At 41.8% G+C, this 24980-nt stretch overlaps 5 protein-coding genes and 2 pseudogenes across 5 annotated transcripts in view; 4 read left to right on the plus strand and 3 right to left on the minus strand.

Annotated features, from left to right (window-relative positions):
- LOC108253615 (ATP synthase subunit alpha, mitochondrial-like) overlaps window positions 1-14132 on the minus strand; it is a 37821-nt gene extending 23689 nt beyond the window's left edge. Inside the window, exons 1-8 of the mRNA XM_026830461.1 lie at window positions 13944-14132; window positions 12662-12799; window positions 11790-12027; window positions 11492-11499; window positions 10175-10395; window positions 8226-8502; window positions 7253-7490; window positions 5556-5632 (exon numbers count right to left, since the gene is read on the minus strand). Of these exons, the coding sequence (XP_026686262.1) occupies window positions 5556-5632; window positions 7253-7490; window positions 8226-8502; window positions 10175-10395; window positions 11492-11499; window positions 11790-12027; window positions 12662-12799; window positions 13944-14009 (1263 nt within the window). The 5' untranslated portion in view covers window positions 14010-14132. The remainder of the gene's footprint in view (window positions 1-5555; window positions 5633-7252; window positions 7491-8225; window positions 8503-10174; window positions 10396-11491; window positions 11500-11789; window positions 12028-12661; window positions 12800-13943) is intronic.
- Window positions 68-4447, plus strand: LOC103518729. Its single transcript, XM_017447925.2, has 3 exons — window positions 68-1146; window positions 1656-2740; window positions 2897-4447. Exons 1-3 carry the CDS (start codon window positions 93-95, stop codon window positions 4043-4045), a joined length of 3288 nt encoding a protein of 1095 aa, XP_017303414.1. The 5' UTR covers window positions 68-92; the 3' UTR covers window positions 4046-4447.
- Window positions 6275-6938, minus strand: LOC113471350 (ATP synthase subunit alpha, mitochondrial-like). Its single transcript, XM_026830459.1, has 2 exons — window positions 6882-6938; window positions 6275-6492 (listed from the first exon to the last, which is right to left on the minus strand). The coding sequence occupies exons 1-2, from the start codon at window positions 6907-6909 to the stop codon at window positions 6290-6292; spliced, it is 231 nt and encodes a 76-aa protein (XP_026686260.1). The 5' UTR covers window positions 6910-6938; the 3' UTR covers window positions 6275-6289.
- Window positions 14133-14641: 509 nt separating the features above from the next.
- On the plus strand, window positions 14642-16231 carry LOC103518737 (annotated as a pseudogene).
- A 1641-nt stretch (window positions 16232-17872) lies between these two features.
- Window positions 17873-19555, plus strand: LOC103518732 (annotated as a pseudogene).
- A 2-nt stretch (window positions 19556-19557) lies between these two features.
- Window positions 19558-20533, plus strand: LOC113471351 (lanC-like protein 2; the record flags this gene model as incomplete). The annotated part of the gene is made up of 1 exon (XM_026830462.1): window positions 19558-20533. A coding segment is annotated over one exon (588 nt), but the record flags the coding sequence as incomplete, so codon positions are not given.
- A 1213-nt stretch (window positions 20534-21746) lies between these two features.
- LOC103518738 lies at window positions 21747-23060 on the minus strand. The gene is made up of 3 exons (XM_017447923.2): window positions 22759-23060; window positions 22476-22633; window positions 21747-21803 (listed from the first exon to the last, which is right to left on the minus strand). The coding sequence occupies exons 1-3, from the start codon at window positions 22904-22906 to the stop codon at window positions 21747-21749; spliced, it is 363 nt and encodes a 120-aa protein (XP_017303412.1). The 5' UTR covers window positions 22907-23060.
- Between the last annotated feature and the right edge of the window lie 1920 nt (window positions 23061-24980).

Below are 24980 nucleotides of genomic sequence, written 5' to 3' on the forward strand. Positions count from 1 at the left end.
AGAGTGCCTTCGATGCTTTCCAGGACGCGCTGTACAACGGGAAAACCATCCACACACTGGACTTCTCTCAAACGCATGCGGCTGATTGGACAATGAGTCCATTCTACAACTTCCACCGCTACTATCACGAGTTGAACGACAGCGTGGACCCGCGACCCACGGACAAAACGTCGTTCGCGTTCGCCACCAAAGACGCGACCGACTCGTTCACGCTGCCCACGTTTGCGCCGTTCCCCACGGTGTATGTGTATCCGCCACACTTCGAAGATCCCGTCACGGACACTCCAACTGAAGAAACCTCTACACAACCGCCAGTAGAAACTACATTACCAACTGTACAAACCACAACACCCACTGGAACTTCGACACATCCAGCAATAACCACGCGAGAGCTACTTACATTCGCCGAATCCGACATCGAGGCAGATTTGAGCGTGTTGCGATTCACACCGCCCAACATGGAGGAGATTAAGCAATACATCGACTCCGTCACTAGGTCCCGGGAGAGATTCTGTGCGAAAAACTACCAATACGATTCAGATAACCATTTGTATACGCTGATAGATCGCGAGACCACGCCGACAACCAGGTGCCCTCGGCTCCGGGAGCAGGACAGAGCATTCATTGAGGCGCTAGAGAAAGGCGGACTTCGGATCAGTACGGGTCCACCCGAACAAACGAGCACGAAGACGACCGAAGCGAAGAATATCTTTGATAAATACAACTTGGAAGAACCCCGACTTGATTTGACGAAAGAACAAACAGTCGAGCCACGCCATACAAACGTCGAGCAAACCACGACATTACCCGATAGCAAAGCAGATTTGAAAACCTATCTAAAAGGACTCCTACACAAGTATTCCAACGAGGTGCTGACTGCACAGGACAGCGCACAGAGACGAACCAATCTTGAACTCAAGAACAAGATCCTTCACATACTGGAAGCGGAATCAAAAACAACAGAAGGCGCACAAACAACTCAAGGCACCAAGGAGGCTCCCGACTTGAAAGCCTCGCTCCTCAACCTTCTACACAAATATTCTCAGGAAGTACTCAAAACAGACGCCATTACTAACAACCGCACACGAAGGAAATATGTACAGATGAAGAATATCATGCGGATTGCATTGGAAAATCATTCTCCCGGTCCCGAAATGGAAAAACAACAGAAGGCGCACAAACAACTCAAGCCACCAAGGAGGCTCCCGACTTGAAAGCCTCTCTCCTCGACCTTCTACACAAATATTCTCAGGAAGTACTCAAAACAGACGCCATCACTAACAACCGCACACGAAGGAAATATGTACAGATGAGAAAACAACAGAAGGCGCACAAACAACTCAAGGCACCAAGGAGGCTCCCGACTTGAAAGCCTCTCTTCTCGACCTTCTACACAAATATTCTCAGGAAGTACTCAAAACAGACGCCATCACTAACAACCGCACACGAAGGAAATATGTACAGATGAAGAATATCATGCGGATTGCATTGGAAAATCATTCTCCCGGTCCCGAAATGGATTATGCTAAACCAGACTGGATCGACGAGGGGACATCACTAGAGAAACACAGTGACCCAGACAACACGGACGAAACTGATCCGGATCATATCAACTTGAAACGTCAACTCAAACAAGCCATCGACAAATTCTCATGGTCCCGAAATGGATTATGCTAAACCAGACTGGATCGACGAGGGGACATCACTAGAGAGACACAGTGACCCAGACAACACGGACGAAACTGATCCGGATCATATCAACTTGAAACGTCAACTCAAACAAGCCATCGACAAATTCTCAGCGGAACACACACCCAAGGACGTGTACGAAAAGCAACTCAAGTCCATCATGCGGAACCTTCTGCAGCGCAACGCGAAATCGTTCGAGAACGTTGACTCGTTCAACGTCATCGACCAACCGGTTTTCAACAAGGTGACGGACAATGGCGATTATATTCTCAACGATGTGTGTACGGATCGGCGCTTCAAAACCAGATTCCGTACTGGGTTGAAGAAACTGCTCAAGACATATGAGAAGGAAGTCTTGTACGGAAACGCAAGCGTGACGGGACGTGAGAGACGTGTCAACAAGAATCTGCTCCAGGTGCTCCGCGCTGCTGTCGAATCTCATTCCTTCGGTCCTGAAGTAGACCGCCTCGCCAATGATGGCTACCTGGACATCCTACCACGATCCGAAGAAGATGAAATCAAACCAACCATACGAAACAGCAATATGAGCGAGAAAGTAGATCTGCGGCGACAGGTGGAGAAGTATATCAAAGAACACAAGGCCACAGGGCACGAGGATACCGTGGAAAGAGACACGGACAGCAAGCTGAAGAAAATGCTGCAGGACTTTATGAACGAGAACTCGTTCGAATACACAAACTCGCAGGAGATGCGCGGAGAAGTAAAGCGACACCAAGACAAACCAACACCAAGTGAAGAGCCTACTCAAACGACAATCCTAACGAGCGAGGAGCAACGTGAGATTGAAGAGGAACGACGCCGCCGCACGCCCACTTATCATTATTACGATGAAGATGAGGAAGTACACAAGTACAAAGACCCCACGCATCCGAGTACCATCGACTACTATGAGTTCTACAAGGAGAAAGTGACAGAACCTCGCACCACAACACTCAGTGAGAGTCAACAGAAACGACGAGACAAATACATCAAGAATGTGCTAGCAATGGATGGCATACTCAATAAACAAATAGACGCACATGCTGAGAAGGTGAGAAAGGCAGGACCAACCACCAAACGTCCTCGAGTAACAACGCGAGACCCACTGGAAACGGATGAGGTCTCAGAGGAAGAACCTTTCACCTTCTTCACGGAATACCCGACAGATCCTTGTATTGAAAGGGAGTTCAGCGACCATGCTGAGAAGGTGAGAAAGGCAGGACCAACCACCAAACGTCCTCGAGTAACAACGCGAGACCCATTGGAAACGGATGAGGTCTCAGAGGAAGAACCTTTCACCTTCTTCACGGAATACCCGACAGATCCTTGTATTGAAAGGGAGTTCAGCGACTCGCGTGGCTATGAAGTTCCCTTCCTCGATATCACAGTCACCAGGCACACCGAGCGACCGGAAGATGGCTACTACACGCCCGGCCAAGGCTTTGAAAACCGCTCGACCATCCCCCACTCGGATGAGTATCGGAGAGCCCGCCGTCCCTTCCGTTACGAGCTGGCCAACCCTGTGTTCAAAGACCCTAAGGTGAACACCTATCTTGTACCCGAGGGCATGATCAGTCAGACCACCACGGAGGATTACTACAGCTTCTACAGGCACAAGATCAGAAAGACAACCACGCAAACGTCCGTCACGTGGCCTACCAAGGACCAAGCCGCGTACAATGCACGTTTCTACAAGAACGTTGACGCTTTCCAACGGAACATCAATGAAGCGCTGGACGCACGCCCGTGGCCTAGCGTCACCAAACGGCGCCCGGTGCGGACAACCATGGATCCGGACAAAACGGAAGAAGAGTCTGAAATGGAACCGTTCACGTTCTACACGCGGGAGCCTACAGACCCTACCATCGGGGTAGACTTTAGCGATTCGCGCGAATACTACGTCCCCTTCCTCGGTATCACGCTGAGCACAGCCCCCGGGCACCCGCCGTACTACACGCCCGGCATGGGTCTCGAGAACCGCTCCACCATCCCGCCGGACGACGAGTACGCGCGCGCCAAGATGCGATACAAGTACAACCCGCAGTTCGAGCTCGACCGGCTCGGGCTCACCACCCCGCCCGCGCCAGAGCGTACCCCGTATACGCCCCGAGCCTCGGCGGGGCAGAGAACCTCCGTCCCGCCAACGACTAGCCCGCCCGGCGGACTATTCGGGGCGTGGCGGCGCTCCAAGCTTTACAGCGGGCTCGACTCGATCAAGAATATGGTGAACAGTTCCCTGCTACACTGGCGAGGGAAAGTCAAGGAGATTGTGAATAAAGTGGATCATAGGGCACATCGCTTAGTACATGCACTTTGTGATACCAAACATGCGAACTGTTCACTTGAAACCAACTGATCTGAGAGTGAGAGATCACTCCCTAACCCTACATGCGACCCTGCTTATCCCAGCAGGATTAACACTGTCTATTCTAAGCTAAGTGAAAAGAATACATCCCTTTCCTTCTTATAGGATAAGGAGAGTAAAAATAGGGTTCATAGGACATCAACTTATTACCGGTAATACAACTAAAATGTATGTTGTATTTTGGATAAAAATAGAAATAAATCAATTGACTAAATTAGTTTAGTTTGATAGTTTGGCGGCTCGCGCCAAACTTTTGTACATAAATTTCTCTTGACTAGAATTATTTGACTAAAAATTAGGTTTAAAAAAATATTTACTTCCCTTTAAAAAATATTTACTTCCCACTAGAAATAAAGAAGTTCACGTTTTGCCTGTCTTGTTTCGGTGTTTTCATTTCTACTATTTCTATGTTCCTTTTTAGGTATTTTTCAGCTTTGGACAACCAGAAAAGGGTTTGATAGCGGGAACTGTAAGAACATTTTATCGTCCCGAAATCGAAGAGGAGGACAAAGACAGGATAGGAGAAAGCCAGCCGTTCCGAGAAAGAACCTCGTCTGTTTGTTTTGTTTAAGATAAAGTTCGCCCCGGGCGGGAATCAAACCCGCAACCTAGCGCTTTCAAAACTAGAAGGGAAGACGACTTACCTGTTTCATGGCATAACTAGGTTAGTTAGCAGTGAAGGAAGGTTTGGGATTTTAGTCCCGGGCGGGAATCGAGCCCACGACCTAGTGCTAGGAGAGAAGGGAAAGAGCGGTGTTTTCATTTCGGCTAGCGCTTTCAAAACTAGAAGGGAAGACGACTTACCTGTTTCATGGCATAACTAGGTTAGTTAGCGGTTAGTTAGCAGTGAAGGAAGGTTTGGGATTTTAGTCCCGGGCGGGAATCGAGCCCACGACCTAGTGCTAGGAGAGAAGGGAAAGAGGGACTTACCTGTTTCAGAAGAGAAAGCCAGCCGTTCCAAGAACGGATTTTACCTGTCTAGAATTATTTTCATTTAGAAAAAAATATTGTATTTTTTTTTTTTTGCGCTACGTCAAAACAGAATATTCATGAAGGGAAAGAGGGACTTACCTGTTTCAGAAGAGAAAGCCAACCGTTCCAAGAACGGATTTTACCTGTCTAGAATTATTTTCATTTAGAAAAAATATTGTATTTTTTCCCTCATCTTAGAAGTTTACGAAGTTACAATAAATCTTGGAATAAGAACAAAAATTGAAATTTTATGCCCCGGGCGGGATTCGAACCCACGACCTAGTGCTAGAAGAGAAGGGGAAGAGGGACTTACCTGTTTCATGGCACGGGTCTGAGCGGCAGATCCTACACGGGATACAGACAGACCCACGTTGATAGCGGGACGAATATATTGTATTTTTTCCCTCATCTTAGAAGTTTACGAAGTTACAATAAATCTTGGAATAAGAACAAAAATTGAAATTTTTTGCCCGGGGCGGGATTCGAACTCACGACCTGGTGCTTGGAGAGAAGGGAAAGAGGGACTTACCTGTTTCATGGCACGGGTCTGAGCGGCAGATCCTACACGGGATACAGACAGACCCACGTTGATAGCGGGACGAATACCTGCAAGCACACAACGGGATAGTAAATTTATAATTTATAATAATAGTGCTTATTTATACTGCTCGCATAGGACTGAAAAGTTCCTTTACTCCAGCAGTAGGCTACTACTATTATCCTGCCTCTTTAGCTTTAGGCAGGACTTAAGAACAATTGACTCAAATACTAGGCGACTAAAATACGAAATTTATGCTCATTTCAAGCATGAAATTTGCCTGCATTTCCTTGATAAATTATTTTATATTCTGAAGAAAAGGGTTATCCTCTCTTTTTTTCAACATGACCATGGATAAAGTTATCAAAGACCTGTGGAAAGATGAAACTTTTTAATTACTTTGAAAAATTTTATTATTGAAAATACATAGAATAGAAATTTTTACATAGCAAGTTACATAGAATAGAAAGTTATTGAAAATACATAGAATTAATAAGTAGGTATTTATTTGAAGAAAAAAAAAAGCAAAATTAGGTGGGCCTAAAGATGAATATGGAAAATAATAAATTTAGGCAGGTATCCAAAAATGACAGTCAAACAAGCTTGTTGACTGAATGCCTTCATAGTGTTAATTCCTTCATTCAGCACATGCCAATTAAACATGGCTAGAAACCCCAGTTTATGGCAGATAATAAAAAAGATTATCCTTATTCTACCATCACCATTCAGCCACAACTGAAGCTACAACTGAATGCCTTGAAAGTTTTTATCTTACCCAGAGCGTCAACTACTCTTCCCAGCAGATCTTCACCGACAGGCACGTCCACAATGGCTCCGGTACGCTTGACAATGTCTCCTTCCTTGATGAGTCTGTCGTTACCAAATACTACCACTCCCACGTTGTCGGGTTCCAAGTTGAGGGCCATACCTGTGAAGGAAATTTCATCATTATATTTAGAAATTGTGCTCTAGCATCTTTTGTTTCAACCTTGAAAAAAATAAGATTTCAAGGATGATATAAATTTTTAACAAAGATTGATTTTTAACTTTACTGACTTTACTGATAGGTATTACTGTTTTGTTTTTTAACTGGTATGTCAGTCTGAGATGAATTGTTGAAACATTTTCTGTAGGTGTAGTCCATTTTTCAAACTTTCTTTCTAATAAAAGAGTGAAGAATAGACAAATTGGTCTCTTTGAAATAGGTTTTTTATTACCAGTTACTTAGGGGTTAAGATTGGTATGCTGTGTTCAGCTTGAGGCTGATAGCCTTATAAAATAATTTCCTCTCAAAAATCTCCTCTGAATCTTTTTTACCCTTCAGTCCAGAAGAGAATTCCACCATCTCATCAGCTTGGATGTTCTTCAAAAAGAGGAATATTGCTCTGTTTGACAAAACCCTAAAACTGAACGAATATGTAGACATGAAAGGACTGACAAAAGATAGAGAAGAACGGAAGACTGCGGCAAAAAAAGTTGTTGAACTGTTAACCCCATGATGGTGATTTAAACTTTGGGCTATCTCACTCACCCTTGTAGAACAGCTTGGTGTCCAAGAAGATCTGCCCGTGATGGAAATCACATTTTTTTACCTTGTAATTAATTATCTTCTCCCCCCCCCCCTTCTAGTCTTGGCCAGTCGACTGTGTGGAGTTGTGGACACACTTTTAGACTTTAATCTCACTCACCCTTGTAGAACAACTCGGTCTCCAAGAAGATCTGTCCGTCGGTGATGGAGATCACATTGGTGGGAATGTAGGCGGACACATCGCCGGCCTGCGTCTCAATGACGGGCAGGGCGGTCAGAGAGCCGCCGCCGTGCGCCTCGGACATCTTGGCGGACCGCTCGAGCAGACGGGAGTGAAGGTAGAACACATCACCCGGGTAGGCCTCACGACCAGGGGGACGACGAAGCAGCAGAGACATCTGTCGGGGAAAGATTCAAGTATAACATACTTCTCTAGGAGAGTCAATCCGTCAAGTAGCAACATATTATTATAGGTAAAAGAACAACGTCTTCACTTGACTAGTAACTTTGGAAACTGTAGGTAATTTTATTTCTACAAGAGATGTAATCAATTATAAAACTAAAAAACTTACAGTAGCCGACATGTTTCGTCGTCTCCTGATATGACGAAACATGTCGGCTACTGTAGGTTTTTTAGTTTTATAATTGATTACATCTCTTGTAGGAATAAAATTACCTACAGTTTCCAAAGTTACTAGTCAAGTGAAGACGTTGTTCTTTTTCCTACATTAAGATTCAAGTATGTTACTTAGCGACAATACTTTATGACTAGAGGACCACAAAATGGCAATGCTGCTTGAAAAACTCGCTTCAAGATTAACTCTTAAGCTGTGTCCACAGTTAATCCACGGTTGACTGAAAAAAAAGTCAATCCTTGTCGATTGATCGTTACAGCTATCAATGGCTCATCGACTATGTGTGCATGTAGCTTTAGATTAAACAATCTGATAGGTTGATTTCAAAATTTTCAGCCAGTAAAATTCCTAATCCAAAAGTTTTTTTATTTATTTGTATTTATTACAGTGTGCCAACATAAACTAAAAACTGAAACTAAGTTTATATTAGTTTAAAAAAAAAGCTCATCTCTAAAGGAAATTTAGCTAAAAACAGACGTGGTGCTCTTTTTCTCTCACCTGTCTGTAAGCCACAGCCTGTTTGGACAAATCATCGTAAATGATCAGCGCATGCTTGCCATTGTCGCGGAAAAACTCTCCCATGGCGCATCCAGAGTAGGGCGCCAAATACTGCAGGGGCGCGGCGTCAGACGCAGTTGCGGACACGATGATGGTGTAGCCCATTGCGCCCGAGTCCGTCAGACGCTTGACGATCTGCGCCACGGTGGATCGCTTCTGACCGATGGCGACGTAGATACAGTAGAGTTTCTTCTTCTCGTCCTCCGAGTCGTTGAATCTGGGAAAATTGGACCATAGAGGGTTAAGGCCAGGGAAAAAAATTAAGGCACCAAGTCGTTGAATCTGGGAAAAGTGGACCGTAAAGGGTTAAGGTCAGGGAAAAAATCAAGACACCATGGAATTATACTGCTCGCATAGGACTGAAAAGTCCCTTACTCCAGCAGTAGGCTACCACTATTATTGTGGTCAACTTGAGGATAAAATTTTATGCCTCGGCTGGGACTGAAGCCATGCCTTCCCGTTTACCAGGCAAGTGCCTTGACCAGGGGTTGGATGGAAGAGAATGCCCTAGGCATTAATCCCGCCCCTGAGTTAGGATTTTTCAATATTTTTTTTTTTTTCTTTCTTTATTCAATTTTCTTTTTCATTTGTTAATTTATCAGTTTATTTTGTTTCTTGTACCTCTTTGTAATAAAAATATCATTAAGATCATTAAGAAATTCAACGTTCTATCGCCACTAACTATGAGGGTAAAAAAAAAATGTATTTTATTTAAAGAGGAGGTTAACAATTATTAGAGTCCTATTCCTTCCTACTATGAGAGGTTTGATTCAATAATTTCAATGTACAGATCATTGTTCACTTGAGTGAAAAATATAGCCACTTAGCAAATTCCCATCAAATTTAGGTGTATTCTGATGAAATAAAGGTTATATGAGGGGCAGAAATTTAATAGCCTTACTTACCTGCAACTCGTTCTCCGCAGCTGCACATCTTTCCCGCCTCTCATCCGCTTCTCGTTTCCACTGACGACTTTCCACTTCCAACTATAGAGGGTTAAGGCCAGGGAAAAAATTAAGACACCATGGAATTATACTGCTCGCATAGGACTGAAAAGTCCCTTTACTCCAGCAGTAGGCTACTTCTATTATTGTGGTCAACTTGAGGATAAAATTTCATGCCTCGGCTGGGACTGAAGCTATGCCTTCCTGTTTACTACACTACCTAGGAATAGAATAGAATATACCTTGTTTATCCTGCCCGAATAGGACTGAAAAGTCCCTTTACCCCAGCAGTCTAAACAAGGTCTCGTATAAAATTTAGCTAAAAACAGACGTGGTGCTTTTTTTCTCTCACCTGTCTGTAAGCCACAGCCTGTTTGGACAAATCATCATAAATGATCAGCGCGTGCTTGCCATTGTCGCGGAAAAACTCTCCCATGGCGCATCCAGAGTAGGGCGCCAAATACTGCAGGGGCGCGGCGTAAATACTTTTTTGTGACAAACTTAAGGAATGTGTTCCCGGGACTAATTTAGCAATCACATTATGGACCCACGTCTAGAAATAAATCCTCTCCCCAATAGCATGAAACATTGCTGAACTTCAGTGATCGATTGGGAACTTTTGCATTCAACGTAACCAAATGTTTATCAAATCAAATCAACTGTTTATTTTTATTTGGTGCACATCAATATCAAAACTGTTTTACACAGGTCAATTACAAATAAAAAAGGAATATTTAGTCAAATGACGAAAGAGGGGGAACTTGATGTTTTTTATCTTATCTTAACCAACAATGTAACATTGACAGCATGTCAAAGGTTACAATTTTCAAACAACGTCAAACAATCTCTTCTTTATCACAAATAATTCATAATTTTACACTTTAACAATTGCAACAAAAAAAAATTCATTATTTTATTAATTTTATTTGAAATTTATGGGTTTACCTCTTCTGGTTGATGATGGTGTCGATGGCCAGGGCAGTCTTGCCAGTCTGTCTGTCTCCGATGATCAGTTCTCGCTGTCCACGACCAATGGGCACCAGAGAGTCCACAGCCTTGATACCTGCCGACAGGAGATTATATTTTAATAGTCTTCTTCGTTTTTTCCTGAATTCAGAATTTCCCTTGCTAAAGAAATAGCGCGAACGACATACTACCAATCGTAGCTATGTTAAAGTGCCTTACCAAAAAAAAAGCGAAGGTGAGTGCAAAAGGGCAACCTCTAGTAAAATTTGTAGCCAAAACCAAATGTCAGCCCAAAGCAATCACCCTAGTTAGGGCTGATTGAGAGGCTGACGAAAAACGCCGACGTAGAGGGTTAAGGCCAGGGAAAAAATTAAGACACCATGGAATTATACTGCTCGCATAGGACTGAAAAGACTCTTTACTCCAGCAGTGGGCTACTACTATTATTGTTGTCAACTTGAGGATAAAATTTCATGCCTCGGCTGGGACTGAAGCCATGCCTTCCTGTTTACCAGGCAAGTGCCTTGACCACTACACTCACTACCTAGGAAAATACTTTTTTGTGACAAACTTAAGGAGTGTGTTCCTGGGACTAATTTAGTGATCACATTATGGACCCATGATAGCATGAATCATAGCTGAACTTCAGCGATCTATTGGGAACTGGTGGATTCAACTTAACCAACAATGTAACATTGGGCAGCATGCCAAAGGTTACGATTTTTAAACAATGTCAAACAATCTCTTCTTTATCACAAATAATTCATAATTTTACACTTTAACAAAATTGCAACAAAAAAATCATTATTTTATTAATTTTGTTTGAAATTTATGGGTTTACCTCTTCTGGTTGATGATGGTGTCGATGGCCAGGGCAGTCTTGCCAGTCTGTCTGTCTCCGATGATCAGTTGTCCACAGTTAATCGATCCACGGTCGACTGAAAAAAAGTCAATCCCTGTTGATTGATTGTTACAGATATCAACGGCTCATCAACTATGTGTGGATGCAGCTTTAGATTCAGCAATCTGATAGGTTGATTTCAAAATTTTAAGCTAGTAAAATTCATAATCCAAAAGTTAAACTGAAACTATTGCCGGCCCAGTTAGCTTGGTTGGTAGTGCGTCAGCTTTGTAAGCGCTGGGCCGCGGGTTCGATTCCCGCCCGGGGCGGATTTTATCCTGATGGGATAATGTTCGTTCTCGGAACGGCTGGCTTCTATGATCGCCATCGATCGACGAGATAAAACTATGTAGTCAAGGCACTGTGGACGGTTCCGTCGACCTCAATCAATCGACCAGAGGCACTGTGAGTGAAGGCATGTGTAGAATTGTTTGTTGTAAATGTCTTATGTATGTTAATGTCAATCTAAACTTGTCCTTTTTTTAATTTAAACAGGTCTTGAATATTGTTCCATAAAATGTAATGTTATTACCAATCAAATATACGAGACCTTGTTTAGACTGCGAGAGTAAAGGGACTTTTCAGTCCTATGCTGGTAGTATAAACAAGGTATATTCTATTCAATTCTATTCAATCGATTGATTGATTGATTGATTGATTGATTGATTGATTGATGGCCGGTCAACTACTCACCCTTGTAGAACAACTCGGTCTCCAAGAAGATCTGTCCGTCGGTGATGGAGATCACATTGGTGGGAATGTAGGCGGACACATCGCCGGCCTGCGTCTCAATGACGGGCAGGGCGGTCAGAGAGCCGCCGCCGTGCGCCTCGGACATCTTGGCGGACCGCTCGAGCAGACGGGAGTGAAGGTAGAACACATCACCCGGGTAGGCCTCACGACCAGGGGGACGACGAAGCAGCAGAGACATCTGTCGGGGAAAGATTCAAGTATGTTAGAGTAGTTAGAGGACCACAAAATGGCAATGCTGCTTGAAAAACTCGCTTCAAGATTAACTCTTAAGCTGTGTCCACAGTTAATTGATCCACGCTCCACTGAAAAAAAAAAGTCAATCCCTGTCGATTGACGGTTACAGCTATCAACGGCTCATTGACTAGGTGTGGATGCAGCTTTAGATTCAGCAATCTGATACGTTGATTTCAAAATTTTCAGCCAGTAAAATTCCTAATCCAAAAGTTTTTTTTATTTGCATTTATTAGAGTGTGCCAACATAAACTAAAAACAAACTAAGTTTACATTAGTTCAAAAAGGAAAAAAAAAAAGCTTATCTCTAAAGGAAATTTAGCTAAAAACAGACGTGGTGCTCTTTTTCTCTCACCTGTCTGTAAGCCACAGCCTGTTTGGACAAATCATCGTTATTATTCTACAGTAATTTATCTTGTATTAAAATGAGTACCTACCTACTTACTTTTTTTTTACTGCTAGAGTAGTTTCTCACCAAATGGTCTTCTTTTATTAATAAACTGCTAAATTACTTAGGCATACATTAATGAATGCATCAAACTGGCAACAAAAGGAGTATTGGTATTTTACCTACTCAGTTATGCAAGTCCAATTGTAAACTTTACCTTGGGGGCAGATCCCAGGATTCTTTCTTCCAGGATGGAGGAAATCTCCGCGGCTCTGCTGCTAGCGGAAACATTGAATTTCCGGCTGGCAATTTGAGTGGCAGCCCAGTTGGCCTGTTTAAGAAAAAGAAACAAAAATAAGAGAATTAATACATGGTGTCTGTTATTCAGAGCAACTAAGGAAAAAAAAGAGAGATCTTATATTATAAAAACAAGTATTAAAATAAAAACACAAGCAATATAGACCAGGGCTACCCAACCAGTCAATTGCAGATTGATTTCAAATAGATCATGACCAGCACACCCAGCAGTGTTTGAACCTGACAATATCATCTTACACACCCAATTACTCTAAACTTGTCTATTGGGTAAGTTGATCACAAGACTGTATTGAAAATTCAAGTCAATCTTCCTCTGAAAAGGTTGGGCACTAATACTTGAATTCTAAAGGCATGGTAGTTCCTTAAACTTCAAGAGGGACTTTGAGGTATTGGATTCATATTCAAGGGGGGGGGGACTCTGGTCCAAAATCCAAGAGCAAAAATGGGTCAAATAAAGGCTAGTCTACATTCAAGACAAGAAAAAAAAACTATCAGTTGTGTGGTGAATAGATGGTACAATGGACTTAGTGTCCCAGGTCCAAATTAAGTTTCTGGGATGAACCTAAACTGAAGTGTTTTCTCTTCCAAGGTGAATTAATTTTGTTAACTAACTTTGGGCAGACTTTCTCTGGATGGGTGATTTAGCAAGGTGAATTAATCGTGGAACAACATTTGAGATATTCAGAGACTAATACGGGACTTCAAACATGCTCGGAGGTTAGGTAACACTTTCAACATGAGATACCAAAATGCCCAAGTTGAAATCCATTTGTTGTCTTCAAAAGCTACAAAGTTCAGACCCCAGTTTCCAATCATACTTCATGTAAGTAGATAGTTCATTTAAGTAGGTATTGGCTTAAAAAACAGTCTAATCCCAAGTCTCTCGCATATCAGGTCATAGGTAAGGTCAAACTAAGTCACATTGCAGGCAAGGCAATCCTTACATTCCCCAAACGTTCTAAAGCTTGGGATAAGTAAATTTGTAGGTCGGTTTGAGATTAATCAAACATATTGAAGGTTTCCAAAGGAACCAAGGTAGGTTCTTATCAAAAACCGATCGAGTCTCGTGACTTTTTACACCGGTTATCAGGCAAATCCGTTCTACGTTTCTAGGGCGAATAGTGAGTTGGGAAGCGACTTTTTCCAAAGGAACTTACTTGGTTTAGGGAGCTGGGAATGTTTTTAGCGAGCGCCGCAGCTAGCCTGGCAGACAAAAGAGCCATTTTGAGAACTGGACTGAGAAAAGTACAAAAAGGAAAATTAAATTCGAACTAAAAAAAATCTAATTTCAAGGCGTGAAGTGAACTCTTCCACCTCTAAACTTCGAAGACGGAAAAATTTTCTTTTTACCCACAATGCTGCGAGGGGCGATCAGCTGATTTGTTTATCAGATGCCACAGAGGTAATAAGATCAAGGAGGTTGAATGCAAGAGGATTCTTGTGTTTTGAGTGGAAAAGTGAAGCCAAAAACACAACGCACCACAGAGGTAATAGCTCAAGGAGGTTGTGTAGAGGTGGATCCTTGTTGTTTGTAAATGAAAAATGAAGCCAAAAAATTTAGATAACCTAGCCCGGCCAAAGTGGAATTTCGATTTTCCGACGGGCTTTGAACGAAAGAAGCGAAACTACTTCTATTGAGTTCGTTTGTTTCTCCACACTACTCAAATGTTTTGTCTGATGATTTATTTTCTGGTTTTTGGACCCCGAAGGACTGATCTTTGAAATGTGATGAGAAAAATTCCTTTTAAATTGCCACCGCGGCACACTTTTCAAGAGTCCTATTTGTATATCTTTTTGTGGCATCCATCCATTCCAACCCACACAGTAATTAAAGTGCAGCATCTACAAAACCAACATGTCTCTCATTTATGAAACTGTGAAAGTATTCAACGAACAGATCTGGTACGTATGTAAGTAGGTATCTCAAGCCAGGTTTTTTTCCCCCAAGTCTCAAGTTGATTTTAAATTAAAGACAACTTGATTCCACCGCCAGTTATCAGGGGCGGTTTGCTGTCTGCCTTGGTGGTGTAGTGGTCGAGACACTCGCCTGGTAATCAGAAGTGTCTGGGTTCAATCCCGGTTGAGGTTTTTTTTTTTAAAAAAAAAGGTTTGATAGAGGGAACTGTAACTGCTAAGGTCTTATCGTCCCGAAACCGAAGAGAAAAGGAAGACAGGATAGGAGAAAGCCAGTCGTTCTGAAAACAAACCCTATAGGTATCCGTCCAGCATAAAATCCGCCCCTGGCGGGAACCGAACCTGCGGCCTAGCGCATACAAAACAGACGCTTTACCAACCAAGCTAACTTGGCTGGCTCTGCTTCAGTGGTGTAGAGGTCAAAACACTCGCCTTGTAATCAGAATTGCGTGGGTTCAATCCCTAGGTAGGTATCCTAAGGCATCGCCTGTCTATAGTTAGCTTGGAGGGTAGCCCGTTTGCTTTGTAAGCGCTAGGTTGCGGGTTCGATTCCCGCCCGGGGTGGATTTTATCCTGATCAAATAAGGTTCGTTCTCGGAACAACTGCCTTTATCCTATCCTGGCTTCCTTCTCCCTTCGCTTTCGGGACGATAAGACCTTCCCAGTTACTGTCCCCTCTATCAAACCTCTTGAAAATAAAAACTCACATTATTTTGTCCACTCAACTTTGAGAGAACTTCTTCAAGAACGCAAGTATTTAACTCTCTATCTATATCAGATTGTGCAGTCAAATCGTAAAAAAAGTAAAAAAAAAAGTCAACTAAGACATGTACGTATTTAAACATATATAGGTACCTATAAATCTCTAGGTATTAAAACTTGATTTCTAAAGTATCTACGCTAACTTGTAGGTATGTACCTGTGTACCTAAATACCTAGCCTAGCTTATACAGTAGAACCTCGATTATTTCAAATCGGCATTATTTTCCAGCTTTCAAAGGATTTGATAGCGTATTTATTCCCTATTTTGTTCTTTTGTAAGTACCTACCTAAATTTTGCCCTGTTTCCATTGTTTTATACGGAACTTCGATTATTTCAACTACCCTTGGTCCCAATTAGTTGAAATAATCGAGGTTCTACTGTACTTATAGTGACCGCTTGGTGCAATGGTGTCATGGGAGTCCAGGGTTTATCAGTCTCCTCCAAGTAGCATATGAGACTTACAACGATAAGAAATACTTAGATGCTTTACTCAAAAGCTCGGACAATGTATGGCATGCAGGACTTCTTCGTAAAGGCTACAGTTTGTGTCATGGAGTTGCGGGGAATGCCTATGCCTTCCTCACTGCATATCACACAACTCATGCTGAGGAACAGATGTACCGAGCTCTGTGCTTTGCAAACTGGGTGACAGGATATAATAAACATGAAGACACGACACCTGATCGACCATACTCCCTGTACGAAGGAAAAGTTGGAGTGGCATTCTTCCTCTTGGATATATTGAAACCGACAAATGCAAAATGGTAAGTTGATCACAATACTGTATTAAAAATTCAAATCCAAGAGCAAAAGAAATGGGTCAATTAAGGCTAGTCTACATTCAATACAAGAAAAAAAACTATCAGTTGTGTAGTGAAGAGATGGTACAATGGACTTGTGTCCCAGGTCCAAATCAAGTTTCTGGGATGAACTTAAACTGAAGTGTTTCTCTTCCAAGGTGAATCAATTTTGTAACTAACTTTGGGCAGACTTTCTCTGGATGGGTGATTTAGCAAGGTGAATTAATCGTGGAACAACATTTGAGATTTTCAGAGTCTAAGCCGAGCCTTCAAACATGCTCGGAGGTTAGGTAACACTCGGAGGTTAGGTAACACTTTCAATACCAAAATTCCCAAGTTGAAATCCATTTGTTGTCTTCAAAAGCTACAAACTTCAGAACCCAGTTTCCAATCATACTTCATGTAAGTAGATAGTTCATTGAAGTAGGTATTGGCTTAAAAAACAGTCTAATCCCAAGTCTCTCGCATATCAGGTCATAGGTAAGGTCAAACTAAGTCACATTGTAGGCAAGGGAATCCTTACATTCCCCAAACGTTCTAAAGCTTGGGATAAGTAAATTTGTAGGTCGGTTTGAGATTAATCAAACATATTGAAGGTTTCCAAAGGAACCAAGGTAGGTTCTTATCAAAAACCGAACGAGTCTCGTGCCATTTTACACCGGTTATCAGGCAAATCCGTTCTACGTTTCTAGGGCGAATAGTGAGTTGGGAAGTGACTTTTTCCAAAGGAACTTACTTGGTTTAGGGAGCTGGGAATGTTTTTAGCGAGCGCCGCAGCTAGCCTGGCAGACAAAAGTTTCTTATCAAAAACCGATCGAGTCTCGTGACTTTTTACACCGGTTATCAGGCAAATCCGTTCTACGTTTCTAGGGCGAATAGTGAGTTTTAAGGATAACAGTTTATAAATCCTAAAGATTTCCTAGGTAGGTACGTACTTAGTTTTGGAGTCAGTTCCCATGACGTACTGCACTCGCCTTGCACGCAGGGTACCCAGGTTCGATTCCAAGAACACCAGCTATTCCCACTTGAGAGTTTCATCCGATTTTTTCCCGAATGTCCTGCAGGCATGTAGGCAATGTAAAATTTAAATGAGAGTGATGTTTCCACTACACACGACACGATTTTTTTTCCAAACGACACCAAGTGTCCTTCTGGGCAATGTAATTTAAATGAGAGTGTTCCCACTACACACGACACGATTTTTTCCCCGAACGACACAAAGTGTCCTTCTGGGCAATGTAAAATTTACTAGTGTTTCCACTACACACGACACGATTTTTTCCCAAACGACACGTGGGAACGGGCTTTACGCTGATCAGAACATCGAAAATCTCATTACCCATCTGATGAGGGAGAGGACAGACTACGATACGGACTACAAGAGTCTAATATGTAGCAGTTGTTTCATAGCTATGAAACAAAAACAAAAACGGCGCGAAGGTGAAACACTCATCTTCTTTTCACTTGGCCCGGGCTATCTCAACTCAACTGACAATTTAGATCCCCCCCTTTTGAAAACTCACGACACGGCACTGGCGTTACTTCTCTGTGGCCACAGAGGTGCTCATTTGGCGGCAAATTTTGAAAGTTGATTTTTAATTTTTTGCGTTTTAACTTTTAACGCGGTAGAGTAAGTAGAGTTTGGTTTGGTAAATTTTATCTCTTATCAGTTCTTATCACTTACCAATAATAGGTTTATCTTATCAGTAAATAGTTCTTATCAATTACTATAATTATAGGTAAGAATACCCTAATATTAACATCGAAAATCTCATCGCCCATCTGATGAGGGAGAGGACAGACTACGATACGGACTACAAGAGTCTAATGTTGTTTCATAGCTACGAAATAAAAACGGCGCGAAGGTGAAACACTCTTCTTTTCACTTGGCCCGGCCTATCTTAACTGACATTTTAGATCCCCCTTTTGAAAACTCACGACACGGCACTGGCGTTACTTCTCTGTGGCCACAGAGGTGCTCATTTGGCGGAAAATTTTGAAAGTTGATTTTTAATTTTTTGCGTTTTACGCGGTAGAGTTTGGTGAATTTTATCTCTTATCAGTTACACTTACCAATAATAGGTTTATCTTATCAGTAAATAGTTCTTATCAATTACTATAATTATAGGTAAGAATATTAGTACCCTAATATTTACCTACCATCTTCAATTTCAATTTTTTAATGTTAATTTCTTGTGGAAATAATACCAACCAACCTACTAAAAGTCATTTGTACATTATTTTATTTTGTTCAAGTTTCTTATGTGATAGTGTCAAAATGGAGACAAAACACTCATCAAGACATCATCAAAATAAGTATAAGTATGGAGAAGGAGAGAAATCCAAATTATTTACTGTTGAAAATAAGGAAAAAATTGTTTTACATCCATCCTTTGAAACAAAGGTTTGGGCTACATTGACGAGGCTTATTGAAGACATTGACAGTGAGTATGAGACAAGTGACAAGTTCCGAGATCATGACTATTCTGTCTATGTCGGGACCAGTGGACAGGCCATGTTTTATTACATCTACTATCAGAGAACACATGACTCCAAATATCTTGACAAGGCGCAGAAGTTGATTGAAAGAAGTCTAAAGAACTTGAAAAACCGACGATTCAGTTTTCTCAATGGTGATGCTGGCCCAATAGCTGTCAGTGCTCTTATTTACAAAGCTTTGGGAAAGCAAGAAAAATTGGAAAGCTCTGTACAGAAATTAAAAGCCCTTGCACCTCATTTAGTTGATCTTAGATCTGATATACCTGATGAGATTTTATACGGCCGAGCAGGATACTTGTATTCTCTCCTATTTGTCAACAAACACATTAAGAGTGTTAACATCGAAGCAAGTCTTATCCGTCAGGTCGTGGATAGTATCCTAAGGTCAGGACAGAATTTAAGTGCTCGTAAAAAGAGCAGGGTTCCTCTTGAGTATGAATGGCATGATAAGAATTACTACGGAGCTGCTCATGGTGTAACGGGGATTCTATTCACATTACTCAAGTCAAATGTTCTCACAGACAAGGAGAGGGACACACTTGTGAAACCTACACTGGATGCTCTCTTACACGAAACCTTTCCGTCGGGTAATCTGAAATCCTCCCATGGTAGTGATAGTGACCGCTTGGTGCAATGGTGTCATGGGAGTCCAGGGTTTACCAGTCTCCTCCAAGTAGCATATGAGACTTACAACGATAAGAAATACTTAGATGCTTTACTCAAAAGCTCGGACAATGTATGGCATGCAGGACTTCTTCGTAAAGGCTACAGTTTGTGTCATGGAGTTTCGGGGAATGCGAGTATGAATGGCATGATAAGAATTACTACGGAGCTGCTCATGGTGTAACGGGGATTCTATTCACGTTACTCAAGTCAAATGTTCTCACAGACAAGGAGAGGGACACACTTGTGAAACCTACACTGGATGCTCTCTTAGACGAAACCTTTCCGTCGGGTAATCTGAAATCCTCCCATGGTAGTGATAGTGACCGCTTGGTGCAATGGTGTCATGGGAGTCCAGGGTTTATCAGTCTCCTCCAAGTAGCATATGAGACTTACAACGATAAGAAATACTTAGATGCTTTACTGAAAAGCTCGGACAATGTATGGCATGCAGGACTTCTTCGTAAAGGCTACAGTTTGTGTCATGGAGTTTCGGGGAATGCCTATGCCTTCCTCACTGCATATCACACAACTCATGCTGAGGAACAGATGTACCGGGCTCTGTGCTTTGCAAACTGGGTGACAGGATATAATAAACATGAAGACACAACACCTGATCGACCATACTCCCTGTACGAAGGAAAAGTTGGAGTGGCATTCTTCCTCTTGGATATATTGAAACCGACAAATGCAAAATTTCCAGGCTATGAGGACATTTGAAAAATAGAGTTACCTATCTGATGTGATCTTGATAAATAGGCAGTGCAAAGAAGGGATCTGTTGTACAAGAATGGAGTTTGGAATGGGTTCTGATGAAATAAAATATGTACATATAAATGTTAATAACTTGTGTAAATATCAACCAGCTTTCATTTCAATTTTCATTTTTTTTTAATGTCAATGGTGGGCATTAAGATTGAGACCAGCTTTTGACATAATGAAAATACATTGCTTTTAGATTTAGCAAAACTCCAAACATCCCTAGGAACCTACATGTGGAAAAAAAGACAAAAAATAAAAACTGGATTGAATGTCACACACATTTGAGTACACAGTACGTATATTATTCGAGGTAAATGCAAATAGAAAAAAAAGAACATGGAAAAAATACAAAAGAGGTAAAACATAAATCCCACAACACACAAACACACTGAATGTAGGTACAGAAAAGACATAAAGTACACAAAACGAATTGATTTAACATTTAAATACAGAGTAGGTAAGACTTATTGTATACCTAAATAATATTAACAAATAAATAACCTTAACAAATATAAAACTGTACAGACACAAATACATGTACATATGATTTATAAATAAATAGCTACCAATTAATAAAATATCTAAAGCTGTTTTTACAGAAATTTAAGGTACTCATTCCTATATTTCCTACTTTCCTAAAATGTAGGAAGTTCAGAGTGGGTTGTGTCCCTTTAATATCAACATGATTCTAAAATATCTAATAGGTAAGAAGTAAAATGTTAAAAATAAGATACATACTTGAAAGAAAGAATTGAATGGAATGTACATAAACATAATTATTTAGTAAAATAATAAAAGAGGGCCTCTACAGTGTCCCTGAAGGCCAAATTGGGCCCAAAATTGAACAAATACTTGTGTTGAACATTTTTACCAAGGGGGAAAAAATGTTCGAGTTTGAGGTACATAAACACAAACCCCTGTTCTAAAGCTCCGTACACATCTCATGGTACCGCTTATTCTTCGCCACCACATTACTCTTGCCCGAGCCGGGGCTTGATCCCGATCCGCTCAACTGTGAGTTCGCGGTCGCCACCGATTCCTCCAGATTATTATTCGATATCGATCCCGAATAATCGAACGTCGACCACCGCTCGTTGTCGTTATTTCGATAGATCGAATTGTCCACGGTGCTTTCTCCAAATCCGGCCGTCGAAGGGCCAAAAGTTTCAAATTTCGATCCAACAAATCCGGCTCCCGAAGGGCCAAAATTTTCAAATTCGTCGATGGTTGACAAATTATTCCGATTTAAATCCATACTTGCTGTTCCGTGATTGATATTTCGGTTCGATATTGATTGATTATCGACTGGTCGATCAATTGTTGTTTCCAATACAGGAAGAGGGTTGCTGTCGATATTTCTGTTCGATATTGGTTGCATGTCGATTACTCGATCAATCGTCGTTTCTAGAGGTGGAGGTCTGGCGTTTCTATCAGATTTTCGATCGATATTTCTGTCATTTGAATTTCGATCGCTATTTCTATTTGAATTTCGATCGGCATTTCTGTCATTTGAATTTCGATCGGCATTTCCATTTGAATTTTTGTAGGTGTTTACTCTCTCATTGATAAACACTGGCGCTCGCAGTGTCTTTCCGTGGAACTAGAGGTGATGAGGTCTGTGTGGGGGAAAACCAAGGGGGTTTGAAGGTAGAAACAGGGGAAAAATAATAAAAATGAATAGCTAATAAGAGATGAGCAACTTCAACTGGAGCCAGATGCCACGCTATCTAGCAATATCTACTGGTGCAAAGATGTACTAAAAAGTGCTCAATAATACTAACTATATGTCAGTCATAAAGTCAAAAACTACGAATAAAATAATAAGATAGGGTACTAAAACTACTAAATACTGAAACTACAGGTACAAAATAAACTAAAAAAATATACATAAATAATAATTATCTTTATAAAATTATATCAATACTCGTATGGGCCTTAACAGAGTTACAAAGAATAAAGGCATTTATCCAGATCACAAAATGAGCCACTGCTATTTAGTTATCACTACATACATAAAGAAATTAACTACAACTAATAATGATAATAATAAATGGTTGTACCACAAAAAAAAAGTTTAAAAATGGCATTTAATTCTAATCTACTTTATGCCACTTACCTGGTTGGTGGCATGCGGGCTATAGCCAGATCGGGACAGGGGCGCTATGCCAGATATATTGGTCTGACTCAGGGCTGACTCTTCCGCCCAACCGTTGCTAGGGACAACGGACAAAAATAAATAAATAAATAAAAAAATGGCATTTAATTCTAATCTACTTTATGTCACTTACCTGGTTGGTGGCATGCGGGCTGTAGCCAGATCGGGACAGGGGCGCTATGCCAGATATATTGGTCTGACTCAGGGCTGACTCTTCCGCCCAACCGTTGCTAGGGACAACGGTGTTATTGGCAACACTGTAGGGATGATTGTACTGAGTGATAGGAAGACCTGGGAAAGATTTAAGGGGTTTAGGCTCGGTTTATTAATAGCATTTATCAGGCTGTTAAAGTTATTGGCTTGTTTAATTAGAATTGATTCATATGTGTTTTAACTGGCCGATAATTTCAACTCACCATCCCAGGTAGTGCTGGCATCAGACAAAGTGTTCATGAGTTCCTGTCTCAGACCCCCCTGAGCGCCCCCACTGTCCCCGTGAAACCCCAATCCAGTGGTGGCTCCAAAGGTAGACTGTAGGGCGGCCGCATTTGGTCCGCCTTCCATAGAGTTGCCGAGGGCGAGGGGTCCGTTATTTGGCCCCGGATTTTCGGAAGATTGCTGTGGACAGAATAGAATAATAATAAGACTCTAATAATAATAGACTCTTTCAGAATAATAATACACTCTTGACTGGAAGGTAACCAATAGGCGAGGTTAACGCCGGAGGCATTCTCTACAACCTAACCCTTAGGGCTCCATTATTATGTGGTCAAATTCTCAAATAAATGAGGATAAAATTCCATGCCTCGGCTGGGATCGAACCCACGTCCTCCTGTTTACCAGACGAGCGCCTTGACCACTACGCCACCGAGGCTGGTAGAATAGAATATACCTTGTTTATCCTGAAATAATGAGACTAGCCAGCTTAGTTAGCTTAGTTGGTAGCGCGTTTGCCTTGTAAGCGCTAGACCGCGGGTTCGATTCCCGCCCGGGGCGGATTTTATCCTGATGGGATAATGTTCGTTCTCGGAACGGCTGGTCCCAAATCAATTGTCGTTCGGAAAAAAAGATCGTGTCGTGTGTACCTATACGTGGGAACACTCTCATTTAAATTACATTGACTACAAGGACATTTTTTGTCGTTCGGGGAAAAAATCGTGTCGTGTGTAGTGTAGGGAACACTCTCATTTAAATTACATTACCTACACGACATTCGGAAAAAGAAAAAAAAATCGGATGAAACTCACGACAAATGAGAACGGGCCCTAACAAGCAAATCCCCTACAATCTAACAAGCAAATACCCTGCAAAATCTAACAAGCAAATACACCCTGCAAAGTCTACTCACTGGTGAAGCGTTGTGCTATTGATAATCGGGGACAGAATATATTCGAGACTGGGGGAAGCACCAGGGGCGTGCCTTTTCAAACTACCCGTGCCGCTCTCTAGCGGAAAAATCCGTGAACTATTAGCACTAGCGCTATCTGACGGATATTTGCGGGAATTATTAGGAGTGCCCGCGACAGTAGCAGCATCTAACGGATAGTTCCTTGAACTACCCGGAGTAGCCGCGACAATCGCACCATCTAACGGATAATTCCGTGAACTACCAGGCGTAGCACTAACGCCCTCTAACAGATATTTCCTTAAAGTATTAGGTGTAGCACTGGCGCTATCGAGCGGATGTTTTCTGGAACTACTAGGCGTGGAGGCTACACTGGCGCTCGCAGTGTCTTTCCGTGGAACTAGAGGTGATGAGGTCTGTGTGGGGGGAAACCAAGGGGTTTGATGGTAGAAACAGGGGAAAAATAATAAAAAATGAATAGCTCATAAGTGATAAGCAACTTCAACTGGAGCCAGATGCCACGCTATCTAGCAATATCTACTGGTGCAAAGATGTACTAAAAAGTGCTCAATAATACTAACGTGGCGCATTCAACGTTTAATCGCCGCACCGCTAAAGAGTAAGATTAATGTGAGGAGAGTTTGATAGAAGGAACTGTAACTGCTAAGGTCTTATCGTCCCGGAATCGAAGAGAGAAGGACAGGATAGGGGAAAGCCTGCCGTTCCGAGAACGAACCTTCGGTGTTTTAGGTAAAGTTCGCCCCCGGCGGGAATGGAACCCGTAACCTAATGCTTAGATACTTAGGTACAAGACAGAACTTCGCGCGAACTTCTTGTTTGTATATTAAAATATTTTAATAAAAAAATTCAATTGTTTAATATCTCAAATGACGTGTTCCAATGATTTTTCAGTTACCTGCCTCGGTGGCGTAGTGGTCAAGACGCTCGCCTGGCAGACAGGAGGGCGTGGGTTCGAACCCACGTATGGAATTTTAAAAACTACAGCCTATATAGGGTATCACACAGCTTTGTGATACCCCCTATATTCTATTTCACGTCTACCGAAAAGTATTTTGCATCCGTTGAAAAATCATGGGAACACATATATCAAACAGGCGTTTTTATTTCAGTTATTTATCTCAAGACTTTATTCCTTTATTGGTCTTGATTATTATTTTTCAGAAAAAAGACATCAAGCCACTCGCCTGGTAGACAGGAGGGCGTGGGTTCAAATCACAACAGAGGCATGGAATTTTATTCGTATAAATTAATTAAAGAATTTGACCACAGTAA

Source organism: Diaphorina citri, unplaced genomic scaffold (genome assembly GCF_000475195.1).
Source record: "Diaphorina citri unplaced genomic scaffold, Diaci psyllid genome assembly version 1.1 scaffold2336, whole genome shotgun sequence".
NCBI classification, from domain to species: Eukaryota; Metazoa; Arthropoda; class Insecta; order Hemiptera; family Psyllidae; genus Diaphorina; species Diaphorina citri.